Source organism: Fundulus heteroclitus, unplaced genomic scaffold (assembly GCF_011125445.2).
Source record: "Fundulus heteroclitus isolate FHET01 unplaced genomic scaffold, MU-UCD_Fhet_4.1 scaffold_39, whole genome shotgun sequence".
In the NCBI taxonomy this organism is placed as follows: Eukaryota; Metazoa; Chordata; class Actinopteri; order Cyprinodontiformes; family Fundulidae; genus Fundulus; species Fundulus heteroclitus.
The window spans coordinates 146844-169069 of record NW_023396803.1 but is presented as its reverse complement, the minus strand read 5'-3'; the positions used below and the strand labels follow the sequence as shown (position 1 = coordinate 169069).

Here is a 22226-nt window from a genome sequence, read left to right as displayed (position 1 = left end):
AGTCAGAAAACATTTGTAATCCAGACGATATGGGAAAAGTAAATTTACATTAATAAGAGATAATTATGATCATGAAAGAACTAGTGGGCGAAAAAGTTGAAGTAGGCATTACAGCAACTGTTAATAAGATAAACGAATGAACGAGTGAACAAACTAATTTTTCTATATAAGCATAATAAACTCTGAACCTTTTAAGCTACCTGTTGAAGCGAAGGAGAAATTGTGAGCACCACATTTACTGGGTATCTTAAAGTAAGCAGAGGCGCAAATAAGAACCAAATAGGTAGGATGGCTGTAAAATCTGCCACTCCGGCAGACATCAATAAGCACCACAAAGGTTAAAGATTTAAATGGATAAAACTGCAAGATTAGAATAATGCCTTATTCTACTAAATAACATGGGTAAATTAGGGATTAAAGCACCAGTGCAAATGGTTTGGAGTTGTACGCAGTAACTTAAATGATCTAAGGAGACTTAACATCTCTCCGTTCGAATGTAAAATAGCACAATATTTCTCCTTTAACTAGATGTTAAAACATCCAGAGGGGAAAAACGCATAAACAGAGTTTAGCCAACTATTAACCTAGAGGTCTTGTAGACCAGGATAATCTAATGATTGTCCTCTTGCGTACATACAGAAAAGAAATTAGGTCAATTAGATTAGTTGGACATTTGGAATCTGGTCAGGACAGCAGAAGCGACTCCTGGACACAAGATGATGATAAGAGCTTGAAAATGATATCAAATGAATGAAGGTTGACTCTGAGGAACATCAGAGCTGCAATGGCACCCGACAGTGGAACTCCTGCTGTGCTAAGAACATCTTGAACAGGACTATGCATGACTGCTTTGCTTCATAGGTGATGGATTTCAACTACAAGGTTTCACGAACAGGACATGGACAGGTTGGCGTTCAGGAAACGCACCTAGAACACATTCTTGGACTTAACTAAAGAACATTTGAAAATGGGGATTCAACAATATGCAACTTGGGGTAAATGGGCTCTAAAGGGGGACACTTAGCAGGAGATGAGCTGAAAGCCTGGGCTTACGACGACAGACATTTCACAAACAGGGGGTATGGACACCCAGAAATAGCTGCTGTGGTTTGAAAATGTCAAAGATTTGTCACAGGTGGTAGAGTGTTTCGATGGCCCAGGCACTTGGAACCAGGTTGGACCAAGGAGACGACGTCGTGTTCCCACAGGGATTACCTGTAACCCAACACTGACTGTGAATGCATTTGTTTTTGGGTTTGCTGGGGTTGCCAAAAGGAGCATCGGAGATGACTTTCTCCATCCTGACCAGGTCCGCACTTAAAACGCAAAGAACAAAATTACAGAGGCCTAAACAAATACGGACACATAGAAATGTTCATACAAAGAATTCCAATAATCCACAAATTAAGATGCAGATAATAAGGCTAAACAAAGAATTAGAAGAGGGGCAAAACTTAATGCTGATCATTTACCAATGGGTGGTCGATATTTAAGAGAGTTCAAAGGAACTGCACAATTTATTCAATAATCACAACAGACAGTGATTGATGAAACAATAACGCAAATTCTAGAATGGGAATTTTTTTATCTGCTGGGACATGACACGGTGCAAACATCATATAAGGATTCATGGTTCACTGGGTGATATAAGTTAACATAACACAGATCCTGATTTTGGAAAAACTGTAGAAAAAGCAACGGTAGTAATAATGGATAAATGAAAATGTAAGAAAATCACTCCGAGTAATGTCTGCTTAAAGTTCTTCAAAGGTAAACTAAACACGTGAGAACTGAGAACAGGATACTTATTAAAGGGTTGATTTACATGGGATTAAAATTATGCTTGGGAGTATTATCAATGGAACAAATGTTAGATGACTGAGACAGGTTTAAAGTCTCATAAAAAATCTATCTAGGGCAGTATGGAGCAGTTACATGATCAGGAGGAGATGTTTTTAAAGAGAAACAAGGAGCTACTGCTCACAGCATACTAAAGTTTAAAGGTTTGTTTCATACAAGATTCAAACAGGGGTACATAAAATACAACCAGGGTTGCTTACAAAAGCTGTCTGTTATTATTATTATTATTATTATTATTATTATTATTATTTAATTGTAATAATAAAATAAAAATCACAAAACCCGAAAGGTCAACAGTTTCATGATACATCAAGCTTAAATGTCAAAAGTATCGATATTGTATTGATAGCGCCGATAATCACCCTGTATTTACTTTGGATTGGATCGATAAAATTCCCGGTATCGCACACCTCTAGCGGGGAGCTGGGGGGGGGGGGAGGGGGGCCAGCGTGTGTTTGAGGAGGAGACAGAAAGAGCCATCCCCAGCGAAAACAGAGACAGTGCGGGTGGAGAGGCTTACTGTCCGATTGGATAATCTGAGCATATTCGCTCAGAGATGGATCACACCGTTAATTTCAATGATCCCGCATTATGGCCAACAAAACTGACTGATTCTGATCGAATGAAATGATGAATGAAAAAGGAAGCCTTTCTCACAGATTCAGAGGGCAGAGAATTCCCATATTCTCCACATGGCCTGCTCCACACAATTCCAGACAGTTTGAATTGAGAAAGCTTCCTGAATGGGAAGCGAAACATCTTCAGCTTCAGAAAGAAGTCCAGTTGTTTTGGTTTTTTTAAATCTTTTTTTTTTGGAATGCTGTAATAAAGCTTTGACTGTTCCCTGCTGTTAATAAGGTATTTCCAATAATAGATAAGTAAAATAATGTATCTTCTTTAGAGCTGTCCTAGACGGTGCAATGTGAGAATTTCTCTTTGGTTGAGAGGATGAATCATATAGTCTCACCTGCATTGAAGCTCCTTCAACTCGAGCCACATAAGCCAATTTATCTAGTAGAGTAACTGTGACAGGAACAGCAACAAAGAATCCACTAATGAACGCTTGCATGTATCGCCTCCATGCTGATGTCTGCTGTGCCATTTGGAAACTGGAAAAGACAATAGAACAAAACATAATCAGAACTCTTACATTATCCTAGGCAATCGGCAGGATTTATTCTAGATTAAGACATTTATATTAGACAGAACATAGGAATTAGGACTGATAGAGAGCAACAATACAAAAACAATTTCAACAACATAAAAATAATGCCTCTCAAACAAACAGCATTTTGAAAGACAGAAATAACTTTTAAATAAAAATCCAGCCTTTTCTAAAGTGATGACAAGTTTCGTGAATTGGTGCTATATAAATAAAATTCAGTTTAATTGAATTACACAGACACTGTATGTCAGAGTATTCTTGGTGTCACATTAAGTATTACTCCTGAACCTTTCCACTGAACACTTGGAAAGTAGAGCACATCACCCTAGTTCTAAAGTCCTTACATTGGCTCCCTGTATCTCAGAGAATAGACTTTAAAATCCTTCTGTTAGTCTATAAATCCCTGAATGGCGTAGCACCTAAATACATCACAGACTACTAAGGTTTTCTGGCTCCAGCCTACTCCGCATACCTAGAACCAGAACCAAACACGGAGAAGAAGCATTTAGTTCCTATGCTCCACTTATCTGGAACAAACTTCCAGAAAACTGTAAAAGTGCAGAAAGCCTGAGTTCCTTTAAATCAAGATTAAAAACTCATTTGTTTAGGATTGCCTTCGACTGTTCTAGTTAAACTGTGTTACTGAAACATCATTAGTTCAACTTTTTAGTCCAACTGTTTATACTATTTGCTTTTAATTTCTATTTTCCTATGGTTTATTTTGTTTCTACATTTTATTCCAACTGCTTTTATTCTGTTTTATTTTCCTATATTTTAATCATGTATAGCACTTTGCATTGTGTTTGTACTGAAAAGTGCTATACAAATGAATTTGCCTGCCTTGCTTTGCCTTATTCCAACTGCAATCTCATTACACTGTCGTAAGCTGTATGTAACGAAATTTCATTCTGTATGCACTCTGTACATACAAAATGACAATAAAGTCTAAGAATTATTAATTCTGGTAATACTATAAGTGACTACTTAACACAAAATTAAGAGTTTGTTGTCTCCTCTTATGATTTTGGAGAAATAAATACCAGAAAATTAGATTAATTCTATTATCCATATGCATTATGAGGAACTTTTGACTCTTTTTCCCCAAAATTCACAGTAAAATTTTGAAATATTTATTCGGGTTATAATATGTGTGTGTGTGTTAACGTAATAGCTCTGTCATAGATATACATTTTGTAAGGGTTATGCTTACAAAAGATTTGGATTATTAGTTAGATTATTAAAGTATCTCTGATTCTGACTGTGATTCTGATTTCTTTATTTCTATCTTTAAAATATACAGTATTTATCTTTGAAATATACACTAGTAGTGGCCTGTGGTCTGTTACCGTAATGCAGCATATATGCGCAAAGTTAGTCTTTACGACAGTGCTAACGTCAGCTGGCTTGAATGTCTATTTCTAAGTGTTGGCTCACTGGAACCCAGTGGATGGGGGCACAGGCAGGGCCATGTTGGTGCTAACCACTGATATCTATTTATTCACTGGATTGCTGATTTGCCGAAAAACTGAAGTCACTGGGCGCCATCTTGCTACTCCCTACTCTCACAGAACCCCATAGCATTTGGCTGCAACAACAAGCAAATTTCTGGCTGTGGGAAAACTTTTCACAGGTACTTTTACAGTCAGTGGATGTACTAACAGTATTAAGTACTGAGAAAGTCAGGGGCTGAAATATTTTGCATACATATATATATACATACACATATATATATATATATATATATATATATATATATATATATATATATATATATATATATATATATATATATATATATATATATATATATATATACACACACACACACATACATACATACAGTTGGATTTATTATAGTTATTCTACTTTTAATCTATATTCCAGTTATATTATGTTTCACTTATAATAACTAAATGACTATGCAATCTTATATTTTACTAATAACATTCTTGACCATTTACAATATTATATTATACTTATAACTGAAGTGTTATTTCTCCTTGTATCAGAACACAAGCATGCGAGCAGTTGCAGGTTGCACCCAATTGTATCTTGCAGCTGCCTGTGGAAGATAAAGAAGTTACTCCCATAACAATGAATGCTGTTGTTGTGTATTGGTTCCCTGCCTAATGGATTTCAACTGGTTTGTTCCCCTTCCCTCAGCAGTTGAAATCCTGTGTAACTAGGGCGTTCCAATTTTCAATAAAAAGCCTGGCGAGCGGAGACTGCTTCAGAGTGGTTTGGAGGATTGTAACTGAGCAGTCTCCGAGCACTCTCCTTGCAAGACAAATTTAACTGATTCTCTGTGTCTTCTTTGTGCAGGTTGCTGAATAAGATGTTTGGTGTTTAAACCTAACATTAAATGGTCCTTCGAGCCGGATTTCAACATACCTAACGATCCCAGCAGGTAAAGTGAGGTTCCAGCAAGTCTGTGGCCACAGCACTAAGACCCTTTCCGGGACTGGTCCCTCCTTTACGGGCTGGGATCCGAAGGTTGAAGAATTCCAGGGACACAGAGAATTGTGAGTAGAATTTCGTTAAAGAGGAATGAGTGAACATTTCTGAGAAACAAGATAAAACCCTGACAATCCTAGGCACTATCAGGTAGCAGATAAAAAACAGTTAAAGTCCGCAGGAGGACAGACTCCTCTAGTTTAAACTAACTAGTTAAAATCTGTGAAGGACGGCGGCGTCCTCTGTTTTAAAAAAATAGGAAATCTAAACAGTTAAAGTCCGCAGGAGGACAGACTCCTCTAGTTTAAACTAACTAGTTAAATTCTGTGAAGGACGGCGGCGTCCTCTGTGTTAGATTAAAAGTAAGAGCTCAAAAGTGTGACTGTGTGTGTGTGAGGAAATACAAATACCACTAGGTATTTTATTTCATACCAAAACAGGCAAGAACAAATATGACGAGCTTTTGTGGATGCATGTAGGCAAGAAAACTCCACCTTGAAGGTTGAAGTGAGTTTTACCACAAACAGTTATTGATCGTCATCTTGTCTAAATAAACCCAGTGTTAGAACACAGCAGGTGTTGCAACCCACTGGGTCCAAACATTCACCAAAATGGGAAAGGGACAAAGTGAACAAAAACGCGAGCTGCTTGAAGAACTTACATGTAAAGATTGGAAAGTTGTTGAGAAAGAAGATAAAGCAGCAATTGTGCCCTTATGTTATTGGATAAAAAAGTACAACTTCAATGGCAAACTATCCACTTCTGACATAAACGAACTACAGGAAAAAATTAAATTTAAATGCAAAAACAAGGAGAAGCAAATGGCAAAAGAAGGTTTTGCCCAGACCCAAGTCTGGATAAAAACAGCAGGACCCACTCTGATCAAATTTAACATTTAGCTACATGGGTAAAATAATACAATTCAGGTTTAAGAGGTGACTTAACAAACAGAAAATAGCTAAAATTCCAGGAAGCTATCATTAATAAATCGGGAAATCTAAAGGGGAAATACAGAGCAACACTCTGGGAGTTTTTTAGAACAAGGACGTTTCGTAAAAAAAAAAAAAGAAAAGAAAGAAAAAAAGAAAGAGAGAGACGTCTCGCAGAACACTACGCGCAAGCTGTCTGTCTGTCTTGTACAACATATTGTGTCTGTGGAAATGAGATCATTTTGTTTGAGTGAGTCGGGGAGAGACTGCTTGGATCCGCGGAGATTGATGTCTGTGCGCTAATGGGTTTTGGTGTGTAAGTCTGTGTGTGTAGATTTGTGCGTATGACAGAGCTGAGAATAGCAACTGAAGCGTAAGAGAATTACGGTGCATTTGATCAGGATATTAGTGAAAATAAATAGAATTGTGCAGCATGGATATCAATGGATTCATGACAGCTGTAAAAAATAATAGAGTAGGGTCTTTTTATATTGTAATGTTATAACTTTATTAACTTGGCAAACAGCATGTGGGGAGATTATATGGGAGAAGTGGAGATGGATGGAATATGTGTAGGGGAGACTTTTTACACTGAGCTGAGGCGAACCTCGGGGGGACGGTTTGACCTAAAGCAGGACAATAGATATGATAAACAAACCTGACCATGATTTAAACATCTGAATGTGTTGGGTGGAGAATTAACGGTTCCTGGTGACACCCCCAGGAACAACACATTATTAGAAACACCCACCAACTATGCGCGTCATCTGTTACTACACCTACAGCCCCAACATCGCTGAAAACAGCCGAGGATTGGTCACTGATAGTTGATATGTCCCGCCTGCTGCTCAGGGCGCAGCCCTCCCCTCTAGAGGCAGACTTGCTGTCTCTGCATTGACAAACTTAGGGACCGCTCAGGAATATGTGTTTGAGAAAGAGAGTGAATAATAAATGAATAATAAAACTTATATCTGTGTTTGTATAAGCATAATTTTAACTAGTGTGGTTTATTGCAAAAGTGCATATTAAAATTTCCAAATGAGCTTTTATACTTTCAGAAATATAAAAGATAGAATACGAGATTAATTGAAATTAAAATTTTAATAGTTTGAAAGCCCTAGTTTGAATATAATACACTAGACTTAAATCTGGTTGATCTAAGGAAAGCAGGAATTAGCTCACTAACAACTTCTGCTAATTGTAGGTCTAGGAATCACCAGTTAGCAGAAACAAAAGTTAAAAGTTAAAATGGAACTTAAAGCTGTTTGGTAAAAGTACAACCCGGTTGATTAGATAGATTTTATCAGCCCTACGTCTAGTCATGTATCAGTTTTACAGTTATCCTCAGATGGAGTTGCTGATGTTTAAGAATTTATGAAGAATGTTACTGGTTTAAATTGTTTTACCACAGAAGTTAAACTTTGCAGAGCGACAGAAATCAACAGGAACAAAAAAGGATTTGGAAAAATTAAAGGGCAGATCCCAAAGTATTTCTTTAATGTAAACACATTCTCTAAATTAGATAATTTGATGGCGAGCATCATGACTGTCAAGCTTTAGCCGAACAGACAGCCAAAAGCAGGGCTGATCTGAAGGACGTTCCCCTGACTGAGGGAGAAACATTGTTTGTAGATGGCTCATCCAAAAAGGATGACAAAGGCAAAACAAGAACTGGCTACTCTGTAGTCACCGCTGACACAGTACTAAAAGCTTTTTCTTTGCCACAGCACTACTCTGCCCAAGCTGCAGAATTAGTGGCCTTGACTGAGGCCTGTAAACTCATGAAAGGAAAAAAAGTAACCATTTACACTGACAGCCTGTATGCCTTTGCAACCACACACACATTTGCCCAACATTGGAAAAATAGAGGCATGATAACATCGACTGGAAAACCAGTAACTCATGCAAATTTGTTAAAAGAACTCCTTCGAGCCGTACAACTTCCTGCGAAACTCGCTATTTGCAAGTGTGCTGCACACACAAATGTTACTGACCCTATTTCTAAAGGAAATGCTTTTGCAGACAAAACTGCCAAAACAGCTGCAATGACAGACACTTTCGTGTGCACACTTTCTACGGACCCTGAGCCTTTAACTCATGATGTTTTAAGGGAAATGCAAAACCAGGCCCCACAACAAGAAATAAAACTGTGGCAGCGCAATGGTGCTGTACAGACAGATGGCTTGTACACCTGACCAGCAAATAAACCCATTCTGCCTAAAAATCTCTATAAATGGGCAGCAATTTTGAGCCATGGGAAGTCCCATGTCTCAACAGGAGGGATGGTGGGGTTAATAAACAAAGTATACACCACCTATGGGTTTAATTCTTATTCCAAAAAAATTTGTAGATCATTTCTGATATGTGCAAAACACAATGCTCAGGGGAACCTGAGACCAAAAAGAGGTCAGTTTCCAAAACCTGATTATCCGTTTCAACATCTACACATGGACTTTATTGAATTAAGTCCTAGTGAAGGAAAAAATATTGTCTGGTAATAGTTGATTCATTTTCCAAATGGATAGAACTATTTCCCACAAAACATCCAGATGCGTTAACAGTGGCAAAAGCTTTATGTAAAGACATTATCCCTCGTTATGGGATACCAGAAAAAATCTACAGTGATAATGGATCACAGGGTTAGTTGAGAGAACTAACGGAACAATAAAGAACAGACTAAGAAAGTGCATGGAAGAAACAGGAAGGCCGTGGACTCAGTGCCTGGACCTTGTTAAACTGCACATAAACATTACTAGCACAAATGGCCTGACACCCTATGAAATGGTGTTTGGTAAACCATATAAACTGCCCTATTTTGAGAACAAATGGGAAACTGACGATGAAAGCACTCTAGCAGACTATATGAGAAAAATGCTGGAAAAACAGAAACAAGTGACAGAACAAACTGACAGTGTTACAACTTCTGTGTCTCCACAAGAAAACCAGTTAGTTGAACCAGGGGACTGGGTTCTGATAAAAAGCATAAAGAAGAAACATTGGCATGCACCTAAGTGGGAAGGACCTTTCCAGGTTTTGCTGACCACTGGAACTGCTGTAAAGATTGCAGAGCGGAGCACGTGGATTCACTTAACACATTGCAAAAGAATCATTAAACATGACTAAAGTCACAATTTCCATTATTGCATTCAATTTGACTGTATTAGTCTGCCTCCTAGTGATTGCTTTGTGGTATCTGTTGTAGTATTGTAATTCTTCAACGACCCTCAGAGTAAGTCCGTTGTACAAAGGGGGTTGTATTTCTAGTATACAATCGTCTCAAATCGGTGAAGATTGTCCACACCTCTGCCGAGGGGTCTTTAGGAAGGATTTCAATCTGCAAACAGAATGCTAACTGAAAAAGGGAAAAGACTTGTGTGGTTGGGGATAGCCATCCTAACCGTGGCAGCTAGGGGTGTGCAAAATAATCGTCATGATGATGCATCGTGATTCTAATTTTCATGATCTACTGCATCGATTCTTGACGCCAAGTATCGATTATTAATTTAAAAAAATGAATAAATAAAATTGCATGAATGGTTGGCGAACATCAGCCAAAAACAAGTGTAATACAACTTCCAGTCCAGTAGATGTCGCTGCAGATGTGTTGACGCACGCTGCCTTGTGTCACAAGCATTTCCGGCCGCGGGATACTGCGCCGAGTCATTCAAAAACAAAACATGGAGGAGATTGAAAAACTTCGTCCGGCTCCATCACATTTCAAATCCGATGTTTGGAAGCATTTCGGTTTTAAAAACAAAGGTAAAAATGAAGTTGATATGACGCACGCAATTTGCAGACACTGCTACACCAGAATTAAATACTGTGGGAACACAACGAACCTTAAAACACACATGCAGAGGCGCCATCCAGAAAATCAAGAGCCGCCAGCGCCGCAAAATGTGCTAAAACAAACAACGTTCGATTGCAAGCTAGCCCCAACATCCATACGTGCAAAGAAGATTACAGAGTCCATCACCGAATTCATTTGCCAGGATTTGCGACCATATAGTGTGGTGTAGAACCGTGGGTTCAAAAAAATGATCAGCACACTGGAGCCTCGTTATATAATCCCGAGCCGGAAACAGTTCACTGAAGTATTGGTCCCACAGATGTATGATGAGGTGAAACTACAGGTAAAAAAATCCCTGGACTCCGCCGAATGCGTTGCTCTAACGTGCGATGGGTGGACTTCGCGAGCCACCGAGTCATACATCACGATTACATCTCACCACATAAACGACGGCTGGGAATTAGTTTCCCATGTATTGCAAACCAGAGCTTTGTTCGAGTCTCATACCGGCACCAACATTGCACAGGTGCTTAGAGCAGCACTCGAAGAATGGGATCTGACCGACAAAGACCCTGCAATAGTGACGGACAACGCGTCGAACATGACCATCGCTGCTCAGCTGGCCGATATGCCACATTTCAGGTGTTTTGCTCATACACTAAATTTGGCATCCCAGCGTGCCCTGAAACTACCCGCTGTGACTAGATTGCTAGTGAAAGTAAGACGGGTGACAACTTTTTTCAGACGCAGCACTGTTGCGTTCCATGTACTGCGTGAGAAGCAAGCTTTGTTGAACCTCCCTCTCCACAAATTGATAACCGATGTCGCCACCCGCTGGAACAGCGCACACGATATGCTGGAGCGCTTTTTAGAGCAACAGCCTGCCATCCACGCTGCGCTCCTGTCTACCGAAGTACGGAAGTCTGAGAAGGAAATCTGCACACTCACCGATTCTGACATAACAACTGCAGAGGAGGTTGTCGCTGCCATGAAACCTATGAAAGTGGCTACACTCGCCGTATCAGAGGAGGTCAGCCCAACGCTATCGATTGTAGCGCCACTCCATGCCCAACCCGTCCATGAGCTCCAAGACAAACCGAGTGATTCCACCTTAACAAGGGAGCTAAAAACCACAATGTGCCAGGATCTTAACAAGAGATACTTAAACGAAAAGGAAGCTCTGTATAAAGCCTCGGCTCTTGATCCCCGTTTTAAGGCCTTGCCTTTCCTTTCCGAGGATGAGAGGGAAGATGTCTACAATGGAATTACTGAAGAAGCTACCAGGACCAAGTGGGCATTACAGGTAACATTAATAGCAATACAGTTGAAATTTACTATAGAAATATAAAATATAAACGTATATATTCAGTTTAAAAAGCATAAATAAATAAGAAATACATCTTTATAACTCAATTCACGAATAAGTAAATCCATCATAGGTAAATGTAGCTGTCATTGATAATGTGTTGTGCAAGATAAAATAATTCATAATTCTGAAGATTGTGTTGATTTACTGTTTTCTAGCAAGGCACAAGTGGACTTCAGGCAGACTCAATGGACGTGGACAACGGCAGCCCAAACCCTAAACAAGAAGACATGCCTGCTGCATCTTCATCAAAAACATCCAAACGTTGTTCTCTAGCGGACCTACTTGGACAGGCGTATGGAGCAGCGGGTTAGTTTAAAAATATGCTATCACAACATGCTGAAAGAAATATTCTTAGTGAGTGTTTCCTAATTTAAGGATGCCCCACAAACTATACATGCATATATCATTTAATTATAATGTAATGTAACAAATAACATGATGATGATGACGATTTAATGTACTGAGTAATATAGTGTATATATCTTATATATATTTTTTTTATTTTATTTTGATTATTGCCTTGTCCTCCCATACTGCAGGTCCTGCAAAGAAACTAAAAACTGCTGAAGACCAGGCAAAAGACGAGATGGCAAGATACAAGGAGGAAGCATCCCTAGCCCTTAGTGATAATCCGCTTGGCTGGTGGAAAGAACATGAGGGCCAGTATCCTTTTCTGTCTCGAGTCGCTAAAAAACACCTGAGCATTCCAGGTACTAGTGTCCCCTCGGAGAGAGTTTTCTCTACTGCAGGGGACATTATCACTGCCAAAAGGAGTGTAATTTCCCCTGAGCACCTGGACCAGCTTCTGTTCCTAAACAAAAACATTAAGCACTAAGAATGGCATTGTAGCTGTTGCCTTTGTACTTATTACTAGTTTAATACTTGTTCATTTGTTTTTTGAGTAGACACTGGGCACAGTTAATGTATTTCGCTGCAAGGGATGTTTGCAATATATATTTAAATTTTTTATAGTTTTATAAAGCCTATGCACTTTCTTGTCTCAGTTTGTCCTCTTGTGTTTATGGAATGATATTGTTATAATGGCAGCTACTTCCAAATGTTTTCATTTCATTGAATTAAAGGACCACTGAGACCATGTACCCGGCACTGATAATCCTTATTTTGTTATTTTTAGTTTTATAAATCCTAAGCACTTCAATGTGTCCACTCCAGCAATAGTAATATTTGTGTCCAGTTACAGTAATATTTGTTTTCATGGCAATACCTTCAAAAGCCATTTCTGAATGCAGTTGCTTTCAGTTATTTATCAATTGGAAGACACTACCCAGATCATACTCAGCCAGTCAGCCACTGGTAATGGCTGCATTTTTTTCTAACAGTGTTCAGTGAAAATATTGCAATGCATCGAGATGCATCGCAATAATTCAAGTATCATGATGCATCGTGATAGAATCGCATCGTGGCCTGTGAATCGTGATTCGAATCGAATCGTGACTTCTTTGGCAATACCCACCCCTAGTGGCAGCAGTAGTTATATGGCTATGGGAAGCTCAAATTCCTCATGGAACTAAAAGAGCCAGAGAACCAAGAAGAGTGGGGCACTACAATCCTAAACCTTCCCAAATTATGAAACTATTACAAAATCCATGTAAAGAGTCGAAAGATGACAAAAGAACTGAAGAGCTATATTTTTGGTATCAGAATAATAAGATCCGGACTGATTAGTTTTAATAAAGACCAATTCAAGATAGGAGGTTACAAAGCTTCTGATTGGAAAGGTTACAAATGGTATTTAGATGGCACAGGAATGAAACAGACTGGGCACAATTGGGAAAATGTGTTTGAGACAACAGATCATACGTGGAGACAAAACACATATGGTACGAGTAACATTGCCAGACAGTGGAAAGGAAAGGTGAAACTAACTGATGCCAGTAATACTATTTTCCTGACGATAAATACCACCCATAAACCTTTTGGAAAACCAGCCAGTTTCAGAAAATTTAAAGATCCTCCCTGTCATGGTTTAGCCCTGTGTATTTGGCGCCCTCACCAGACAGATCCGTGCATTACTTGTTTTTCTGCCCAAACCTGACAACAATAATGATGTCTGAAGTTACTTTAGGACAAAAAACTGTCTCTCCAATAACTCCACACATATATGTAGATCCTACTGCAGATGATTGGTTCAAAATTACCACAGGAATGTCCGGAAAAAGCAATAATTGGCTTTTAATGGTGGAACAAGCTGCTCATACTGTATCCACAGGTTGTTTAGTTTGTATGGGTCCCAGACCCTTGCTACAGGTTGTACCAGCAACAATGACTCCTGGATGTCTGACTGAAATAATGAATAACACAGTTCCTTCTGGAAACTGTACATTCTGGGACACTATTTACCCTCTAACTACTGAAGATAAAGGAAAACCGCTGTTTTCAAAACATGTGGCTCCAGGTAACTTCACATGTGTAAATAGAACTGGATCAGGCGAAAAATTAGGAAAATTAAATGAGACCCAGTGTACAGAAATACTTTCAGTAAACATAACTTTCAAACCTGTAGCACGTAGTGACATCTGGTGGTGGTGTGGTGATAATAGATTGTTTGACAAACTCCCTTATAACACCATTGGCCTTTGTGCATCTGTAACATTGATTTTGCCAGTTTCTATAACTCCATTTACAGTACGGGAATTATTGACCGCGATGAAAAGTGTTTTTCCACACACTTGGCAAAAAAGAAACAAGAGAGCAGTACAAGGTTGGAGTGAGGACGATCCAACTTATATTGATAGCATAGGAGTTCCCCGCGGAGTTCCAGATGAGTACAAAATCGTAAATCAGATTGCAGCAGGATTTGAATCTTTTTTTTGTTGGTGGTGCACTATAAATAAAAACGTAGACAGGATCAACTACATCCATTATAACGTTCAGAGATTAGGTAATAAAACAGAACAAGGTTTTGCAGCCATCCATGAACAACTGTCAGCTACCTCTATAATGGCTTTCCAGAACAGAATTGCTGTTGATATGCTCCTAGCAGAAAAAGGAGGTGTCTGTGCCATCTTTGGAGAACAGTGTTGTACCTTTATTCCAAATAATACTGCGGCAGATGGCAGCTTGACAAAGGCCCTAGAAGGCCTCCGTTCCTTAAACAGCAAAATGAAAGACCATTCTGGAGTTGATACATCTATGTGGGAAGGCTTTGGAGAAATGTTTGGAAAATACAAACAGTTAATGGTATCAATTTTAATGTCTATTGCTGTGTTTGCAGCTATTCTGACCTTATGTGGATGTTGTTGTATTCCGTGTATAAGAGCATTGTGCACTAGAGTGATAACAACAGCCATACAGCCCGTAAAAGAGGAAATGTATGCGCTGCTTGTAACTGAAAAATCACCAGCTGATTCTGAAAATGAAGACGAAGAGACATCTCTTAATTTTCCAGACCTGAATCCTGATCCCGACGACTGTGACGACCTCTGAGTGTAACCTTTAAGTTGTGAATGAATTTATGGTTGAAAATCTGACAAGAAGAGACCAATAAAGGATGAAACATAGCTTAAAGTGAATAAACAGGAGGGTAATGTTGGATTTATTATAGTTATTCTACTTTTAATCTATATTCCAGTTATATTATGTTTCACTTATAATAACTAAATGACTATGCAATCTTATATTTTACTAATAACATTCTTGACCATTTACAATATTATATTATACTTACAACTGAAGTGTTATTTCTCCTTGTATCAGAACACAAGCATGCGAGCAGTTGCAGGTTGCACCCAATTGTATCTTGCAGCTGCCTGTGGAAGATAAAGAAGTTACTCCCATAACAATGAATGCTGTTGTTGTGTATTGGTTCCCTGCCTAATGGATTTCAACTGGTTTGTTCCCCTTCCCTCAGCAGTTGAAATCCTGTGTAACTAGGGCGTTCCAATTTTCAATAAAAAGCCTGGCGAGCGGAGACTGCTTCAGAGTGGTTTGGAGGATTGTAACTGAGCAGTCTCCGAGCACTCTCCTTGCAAGACAAATTTAACTGATTCTCTGTGTCTTCTTTGTGCAGGTTGCTGAATAAGATGTTTGGTGTTTAAACCTAACACATACATACATACATACATACATATATATCATGGTTTTTATATGTTATGCACACATGCATACACAAAACGGAGGACAGAGCGCAGTTTAAGATGTTTATTTAAGTTCAGGCTGCAGAGAACGACACAGTTGACTGGATCTATTGAGGTCTGAACGTCAATTTTCTGTTGTACAACACATTTAAATGTGTTGTACAACAGAAATTCAAATTCTCAGTTGGAATAATAACCAACAGGAGTTAACAACGGTTAACTAGTCATTTCCAAAATAAAATCTCCATTGTTGCCAAAATGTAATTTTAACAAATAAAATGTACAATAAAATGAAATATAACATTTTATCAATGAATTCACTTACATATGGCGAACACATTACATTTTACAGTATAATGTGTATACAGTTCTTATGAAAACCCTTCTAAAGAGGATTTTAGATTGTAAATAAACAAAATGTAACACAAATCACAGCTTAGCTGTTTAGTTTCCATTTTAAATAACTTAAAATTACAAATTTATCCCAAAATACCTTTGTATATTGTCTGCAGTCACAATTTGCAAGTGTGACTAGTCCCTTTAAAGTTTTAATCTCTTTTGCTCCACTTTTTATTTATGTAGTGCTTATCACTATGAATGTACTTGTTAAATTATCAAATAAATGCTTTTTAAACATAAAACATTCTTTCAAAAACTGAAAATGTGCAAAAACTGAAACAATAAATCAGCTTATCTGCTAGGAGCAGTTCCAACACATTAAATGAGAACATGTGTGCCAGCTTACCAAGAAGTTTAACTTAAAAAAAGGCACACAAAATGCAGTTTAAAGTCTTCAACTGAACCAAAATGCTGCAGAAGGAGTTCTGATGAAAATCAACAAGAGGGATCATATTTTTCCAATTTTAGCCTTCCTTCACTGGCTTACTGTTAAATCAAAAATAGAATTTAAAATTCTTCTTCTAACATATAAAGCCCTTAATAATCAAGCTCCATCATATATCAGAGCTCTGGTTACCCCGTATGTTCCTAACAGAGCACTTTGCTCTCAGACTGCAGGTCTTCTGGTGTATCCTAAAGTCTCTAAAACTAGAATGGGAGTTAGATCCTTTAGCTATCAGGCTCCTCTCCTGTGGAACCAACTCCCAGTTTTGGTCCGTGAGGCAGACACCCTGTCTACTTTTAAGACTAATCTTAAAACGTTCCTTTTTCCATCCATCTATCCATCGTCTTCTGCTTATCCGGGGTCGGGTCGCGGGGGTAGCTGCTTTAGTAGGGAGGCCCTCCTCCGGGGGAAACCCAAGGCGTTCCCAGGCCAGCCTAGAAACATAGTCTCTCCAGCATGTCCTGGGTCGTCCCCTGGGCCTCCTCCCGGTGGGACGTGCCCGGAACACCTCACCAGGGAGGCGTCCAAGAGGCATCCTGACCAGATGCCCGAGTCACCTCAACTGGCTCCTTTCGACGTGAAGGAGCAGCGGCTCTACTCTTAGTCCTCCCCAGATGACTGAGCTCCTCACCTTATCTCTAAGGGAGAGCCCAGACACACTATGGAGAAAACTCATTTTGGCCGCTTGTATACGGGATCTCATTCTTTCGGTCACGACCCAAAGCTCGTGACCATAAAGGAGGGTAGGAACGTAGATCGGCCGGTAAATCGAGAGCTTCGCCTTTTGGCTCAGCTCTCTCTTCACCACAACGGACTGGTACAGCGCCCGCTTCACAGCAGATGCCGCACCAATCCGCCTGTCGATCTCCCGCTCCATCTTCCCCTCATTCGTGAACAAGACCCCAAAATACTTGAACTCCTCCACTAGAAGCTGGCTCTTGAGACCTTCCTTTTTGACAAAGCTTATAGTTAGAGTGGCTCATGTTACCCTGAGCTACCTTTATAGTTATGCTGCTATAGGCTTGAGTAACAAGAGGACATCAGGGCCTATATTTCTCACTCTACCTAGTTCTACTGTTCTCCAGTCTACTGTTCTCCAGTTTTGCATCACTGTTGTCATTACAGCTTTTAACTTTTTGTTCACTCTCTTTTTTCTTAATAGTAAGTACACCTGGTCTGGCGTTCTGTTAGCTGTGACATCATCCAGGGAAGACAGATCACCCACTACTACCATCTAACGTAGAACAGATTACTGGATCAATGTGTGCTTTTGTGCTTTTTTGTCTGTCTTGTTGTGTCTCTGCTCTGTCTTCTGTAACCCCCAGTCGATGGAGGCAGATGACCGTTCATACTGAGCCCGGTTCTGCTGGAGGTTTTTCCTTCCCGTTAATGAGGAGGTTTTTTTTCCCGCTGTCATTTCAGGCTTGTACAGTATGAGGGATTGCTGCAAAGCCATGGACAATGCAGACATCTCTCCCTGTGGCTCTACGCTTCCTCAGGAGAGAATGCTACTTGTCAAGACTTTGATGCAATGAACTGGTTCCCTTATATAGGATTTTTTGACCAATGTGTATAATCGGACCCAATCTGTACAATCTGATTGAGTTTGACTTTGTAAAGCGCCTTGAGATGACATGTTTCATGAATTGGCGCTATATAAATAACATTGAATTGCATCATTTTATGAGACAGTTATCTCATTTTAAAGATATAATCATCTAACGTTATTACTCTTAGCAAGTTAAAGCTCCATAAAAATTTTAGACCAGGTTTTAGTTCCACTCTTTTATTATGCACATCTAGGCTACCTATAAATATAAAGTATGGCATGCCAAAAAACATTTTCAACAAAAGGCAATTTTAGTAATTGCCTTGCAATTTTATATCTAAGCATTAAAAATTATATTTCACCAATTTTCACAGCAAGATGGAAATAAGGATTATCCAACATTTTAAGCTTTTGTAAAAACTTTTTTCCTTTTTTACCTACCTTTTGAAATTAATACTTGTTTCTACTTCTCCAAAATTATACTTCAAGAAAACTATTGTGCTGTCCTGGGGCCATATGCAGCTAGACAGCTAGGACAAAAGTTCCCCACACAAAGCTTCCTTTTCTTGCGTTCTCTGAATAACCTTTGTTCCCAAATCTGGCTTTAAACATTGTTTTTGTAAAAAGACAAATATTTTCCAAGGCAGAAGCGTGTAGAACAAATTCAACTTAAACAGGTGAGAGCACTCATAATCTCACGTAATTCACATAGAGATCTAACAAAGTTGTGATGTCTCACTGATTAAATATGAACCCAAAACGTTTCTGTTTTTACCATGGATTTCCTCTGACTAAGAATTAATTAATATCTTATTTATGTAATGTATTCACGACATGAATTCCTTGCTGTCTTAACAAAAGGCAGAACTATAACGTTACTTTCTATAATTATTACAGGTTCTGCTGAGATGTCAAATTCTGGAGAATGCTTAGACATCCTGACACACAAATATGGGTTAATTTAATTTCATGTGCACTCGTGAACTTGTTTTAGTTGATTTAGTTTTCTTGATGTACTGTAGAGCGTGATGAGGTCTGTTATGGTATTGTGTGCACTGGATTGAGGGGACAGTTGGTGTTGTCTGTCAAACCCAATCTTCCTAAGCTGCAAATTCAGTAAAGTTACAAGATTTCTTGCAACCTCATATATGGAACTAGTCTAAAAAATAAATTATGCATTTTATTGTAAACATAAAATACTTAAAAACAAGATAAACATAGAGTATACAAATGTTTACAAATAATTATAAACATTGTTTTGCTTTGAGTCAAGCTCCAGAAAAATATTTTACAATTCTTTTTAAATCTTTATTGTGCTCCGCTCCGGCCTATTAGCCACCGCAGGGGTTCGCGCAACGCCGGCCGCAAGCCACGGCAGAAGCTGTCACGCATTTTCCCCGCCTGTCCACCGGGTAATACACACGAAGGCATTGAGCAGTGCTCCCCCACGACTCGCAAAAAATCTGGTGCAGATCAGTTGATGCAGCGATGCATTTGGCCACCGGAGGCAGTGGCGACCCACCATCTTAAAATCTTTGTATTGACATCTTAAAAATGGTCTTATAGTTTAAAAGATTATCCTGCTTTGGTTGATATTGTAGCCGAATAGAAGAGATGTTCTCAAAGCATTAAATAAGCCTTTTGACTTTTAAAAATGTTGTCCTTTTAAGGTAATTTTAAGTAACTTTTTATTAAATTTGTCAATATTTACACTACTTTTGAATTCATTCTTGGAGTTTGTAAATACAATGCGATTAATCATGATTAATCAGGCAAATTATGCGATTAATCGCAATTAAATATTTTAAATCGTTGCCCAGCCCTGATATATATATATATATATATATATATATATATATATATATATATATATATATATATATATATATATACACACATACATACACACACACACACACACGTGTATATTGATTTGGTTGCAGATTTCCACACCGTGATACTGCACGGATGAAACAATGGCTGCAGAATGTAAGAAGGGTGCAATGGGTGCTAGTATGTGCATACATACTTGTATGTATAGTATATGCAACTTCTCAACAAGAACAACAACTCTGTATATCATTACATCATTGAAGATATTTTTGGTCATTTGTTTACTGCTACTTTCAATATTATTATTATGATTACATTATTATTAGCATTATTTTTATTATTATGCAGAAATATGTGTGTGTGTGTGTGTGTGTGTGTGTGTGTGTGTGTGTGTGTGTGTGTGTGTGTGTGTGTGTACACATGCTGTGTATGTAATGTATACATGTACGCTTGAGTGTATTTTGCAAATGTATGTGATTTTTCTAGTGTAGAAACTGAAGCACTGTGGATCTTAAATTGGTTCATTATTTTAGCTTTATTGTAAATCTATGAGAGATTTAAAAGGCCAATGCACAGACACAGCATAAAAGTATATGGCATTTGACATTTTAAAAGTCTTAAACCCCCTGAACATGAGAAAATCATCGATGTTCGATGCTGTAGCGCACGTATTCCCTAGTTACTGGAGGAAAATAGGAACTACCAATATGGCGGCTGGTGGCTTCACAGCGACGTGTACTACCAACGGCCAATCAGCAATCCAGTAAATAAATAGAGATCAGTGGTGCTAACATCTAGCCATGCTGGTAAAATGCTCCAGTTCGTAGAGGTAAATGTCCAAAACTACATGTCAGCCAAAAAACTGGTTCAGGTGTTTAAACACTCTCAGAAGCCATCCTAAATATGAGCTCTTCTTTTTCTATACAACGGCTAATTTAATGAAGAAAACACACCTACCTTAAAAGCAGCAACGCTACTTCATTTCTAGTCCAACTTTTCGTATGATCACTTGGTCCTGTCACTATACGATTGCCTTGTCGCAACACCCTACACTACATCCTCCCTCTTTGAAGTGTGCACCAGGTGTAAGTGTACTTAAGGGTTCGAGTGTGCAGGTTACAAGTGTACAAAACTGGAGAATTGTGAATGTCACTACCCGATCCGTACCGGTAGCGCCACACATAGACATAATTTAAGAGTAGACCACGCATTGACTGTCGCGGCGCAGGAATTACAGCCGCCATCTTGGGGCGGTCGACCTGCTAACCTAACCTGCTGATTCAAGCTGAACACACAAATTATACCTCAGCACTGGGCGGCGTATTTTTGTTTAAATCGACGGACTATTGACGTCAGGGCTCTAGGGATAACTTTTCACAAGTAAGATTAAAAGATATTGTTTATATTGTAATGCGATTTTTCTAATATTAGATCGAGAGATACTGCTCTACACGTCCAAGTTTTTGTGACTTAGTCTCTCCAAAATTGCATCTACTCCGTGAAGGCATCAGAGCTTTAGACATTGGTGAATATACGGACAGACGGACGGATATATATATATATATATATATATATATATATATATATATATATATATATCCGTCCGTCTTCTTCCGCTTATCCGGGGTCGGGTCGCGGCCTGTGATCGCGTGCAGCTGGGGGTTAACGAGAAAGGTAATCAGCCTTTCCAGTTAAAAGGGGGCAATTAGGTGAGGAAAGCACATTCGAGGCTGAGGATTCCTGTAAAGGTATGGCGAGATGAAGCCTCATGAGGCATTGAACCACTTGAGCCAACTGGTTCGAGAAAGGGTTCATTTCTTGGAGCTTCATGTGCACACGAAACCACCTACTGGCGAGGTGTATAATCACAGCCAGCTGTATTTTAACACGTGTGATGCATTGATTTTTTGTCTATTATTACTCTTGGGAATGACTTCACATTTGTCTGCCCAGACAAATTTCTATTGCTCTCGTCAGTGCACTCTTAGCGGTGTGGTGGGCGGATTTTACCCCCGTTGGTGCGCTGCGTGCGATGGATAAACAGTGGGGAAAATGCATGACTAAATACTGTAAAGGGCTTCTATAAAGGGAACAGGGGTACTGACAGATCTGAGATGAAGCCCCTGATGTTACAAGTTCTTTAAAATGACCCTTAAGTGCGCACCTGAAGTAAAGCGCGAGGCAGCAGCCCACCGAAGCGCCACTGATTCTATGTTGTTAAAAACAAAAGAGCATGAAACACAGCTACTAACTGTCCTATTGACTTTAACTGGCACACGTTGCTACCGATGTGAGGACATTAAACGTAATGATTCACGTTTTGAATGGTGAACGGT

At 39.0% G+C, this 22226-nt stretch overlaps 1 protein-coding gene across 9 annotated transcripts in view; it reads right to left on the bottom strand.

The window, feature by feature from the left end:
• The window catches only part of immp2l (inner mitochondrial membrane peptidase subunit 2), a 75157-nt gene extending 54076 nt beyond the window's left edge, over positions 1-21081 (bottom strand). For 3 of the 9 annotated variants that reach the window (XR_004929095.1, XM_036130857.1, XM_036130859.1), the window contains exons 1-2: positions 15256-15529; positions 2828-2969 (exon numbers count right to left, since the gene is read on the bottom strand). Coding sequence is in view for 8 of the 9 variants with exons in the window: in XM_036130857.1 (XP_035986750.1) it covers positions 2828-2969; positions 15256-15365 (252 nt within the window). In the remaining variant the exon portion in view is untranslated. Of the gene's footprint in view, positions 1-2827; positions 2970-5005; positions 5280-5416; positions 5506-14978; positions 15055-15255; positions 15530-20847 lie in introns of those variants that run through there. The other 6 variants (XM_036130862.1, XM_036130861.1, XM_036130864.1 and 3 more) reach the window with 6 other exon arrangements.
• Positions 21082-22226: the final 1145 nt, after the last annotated feature.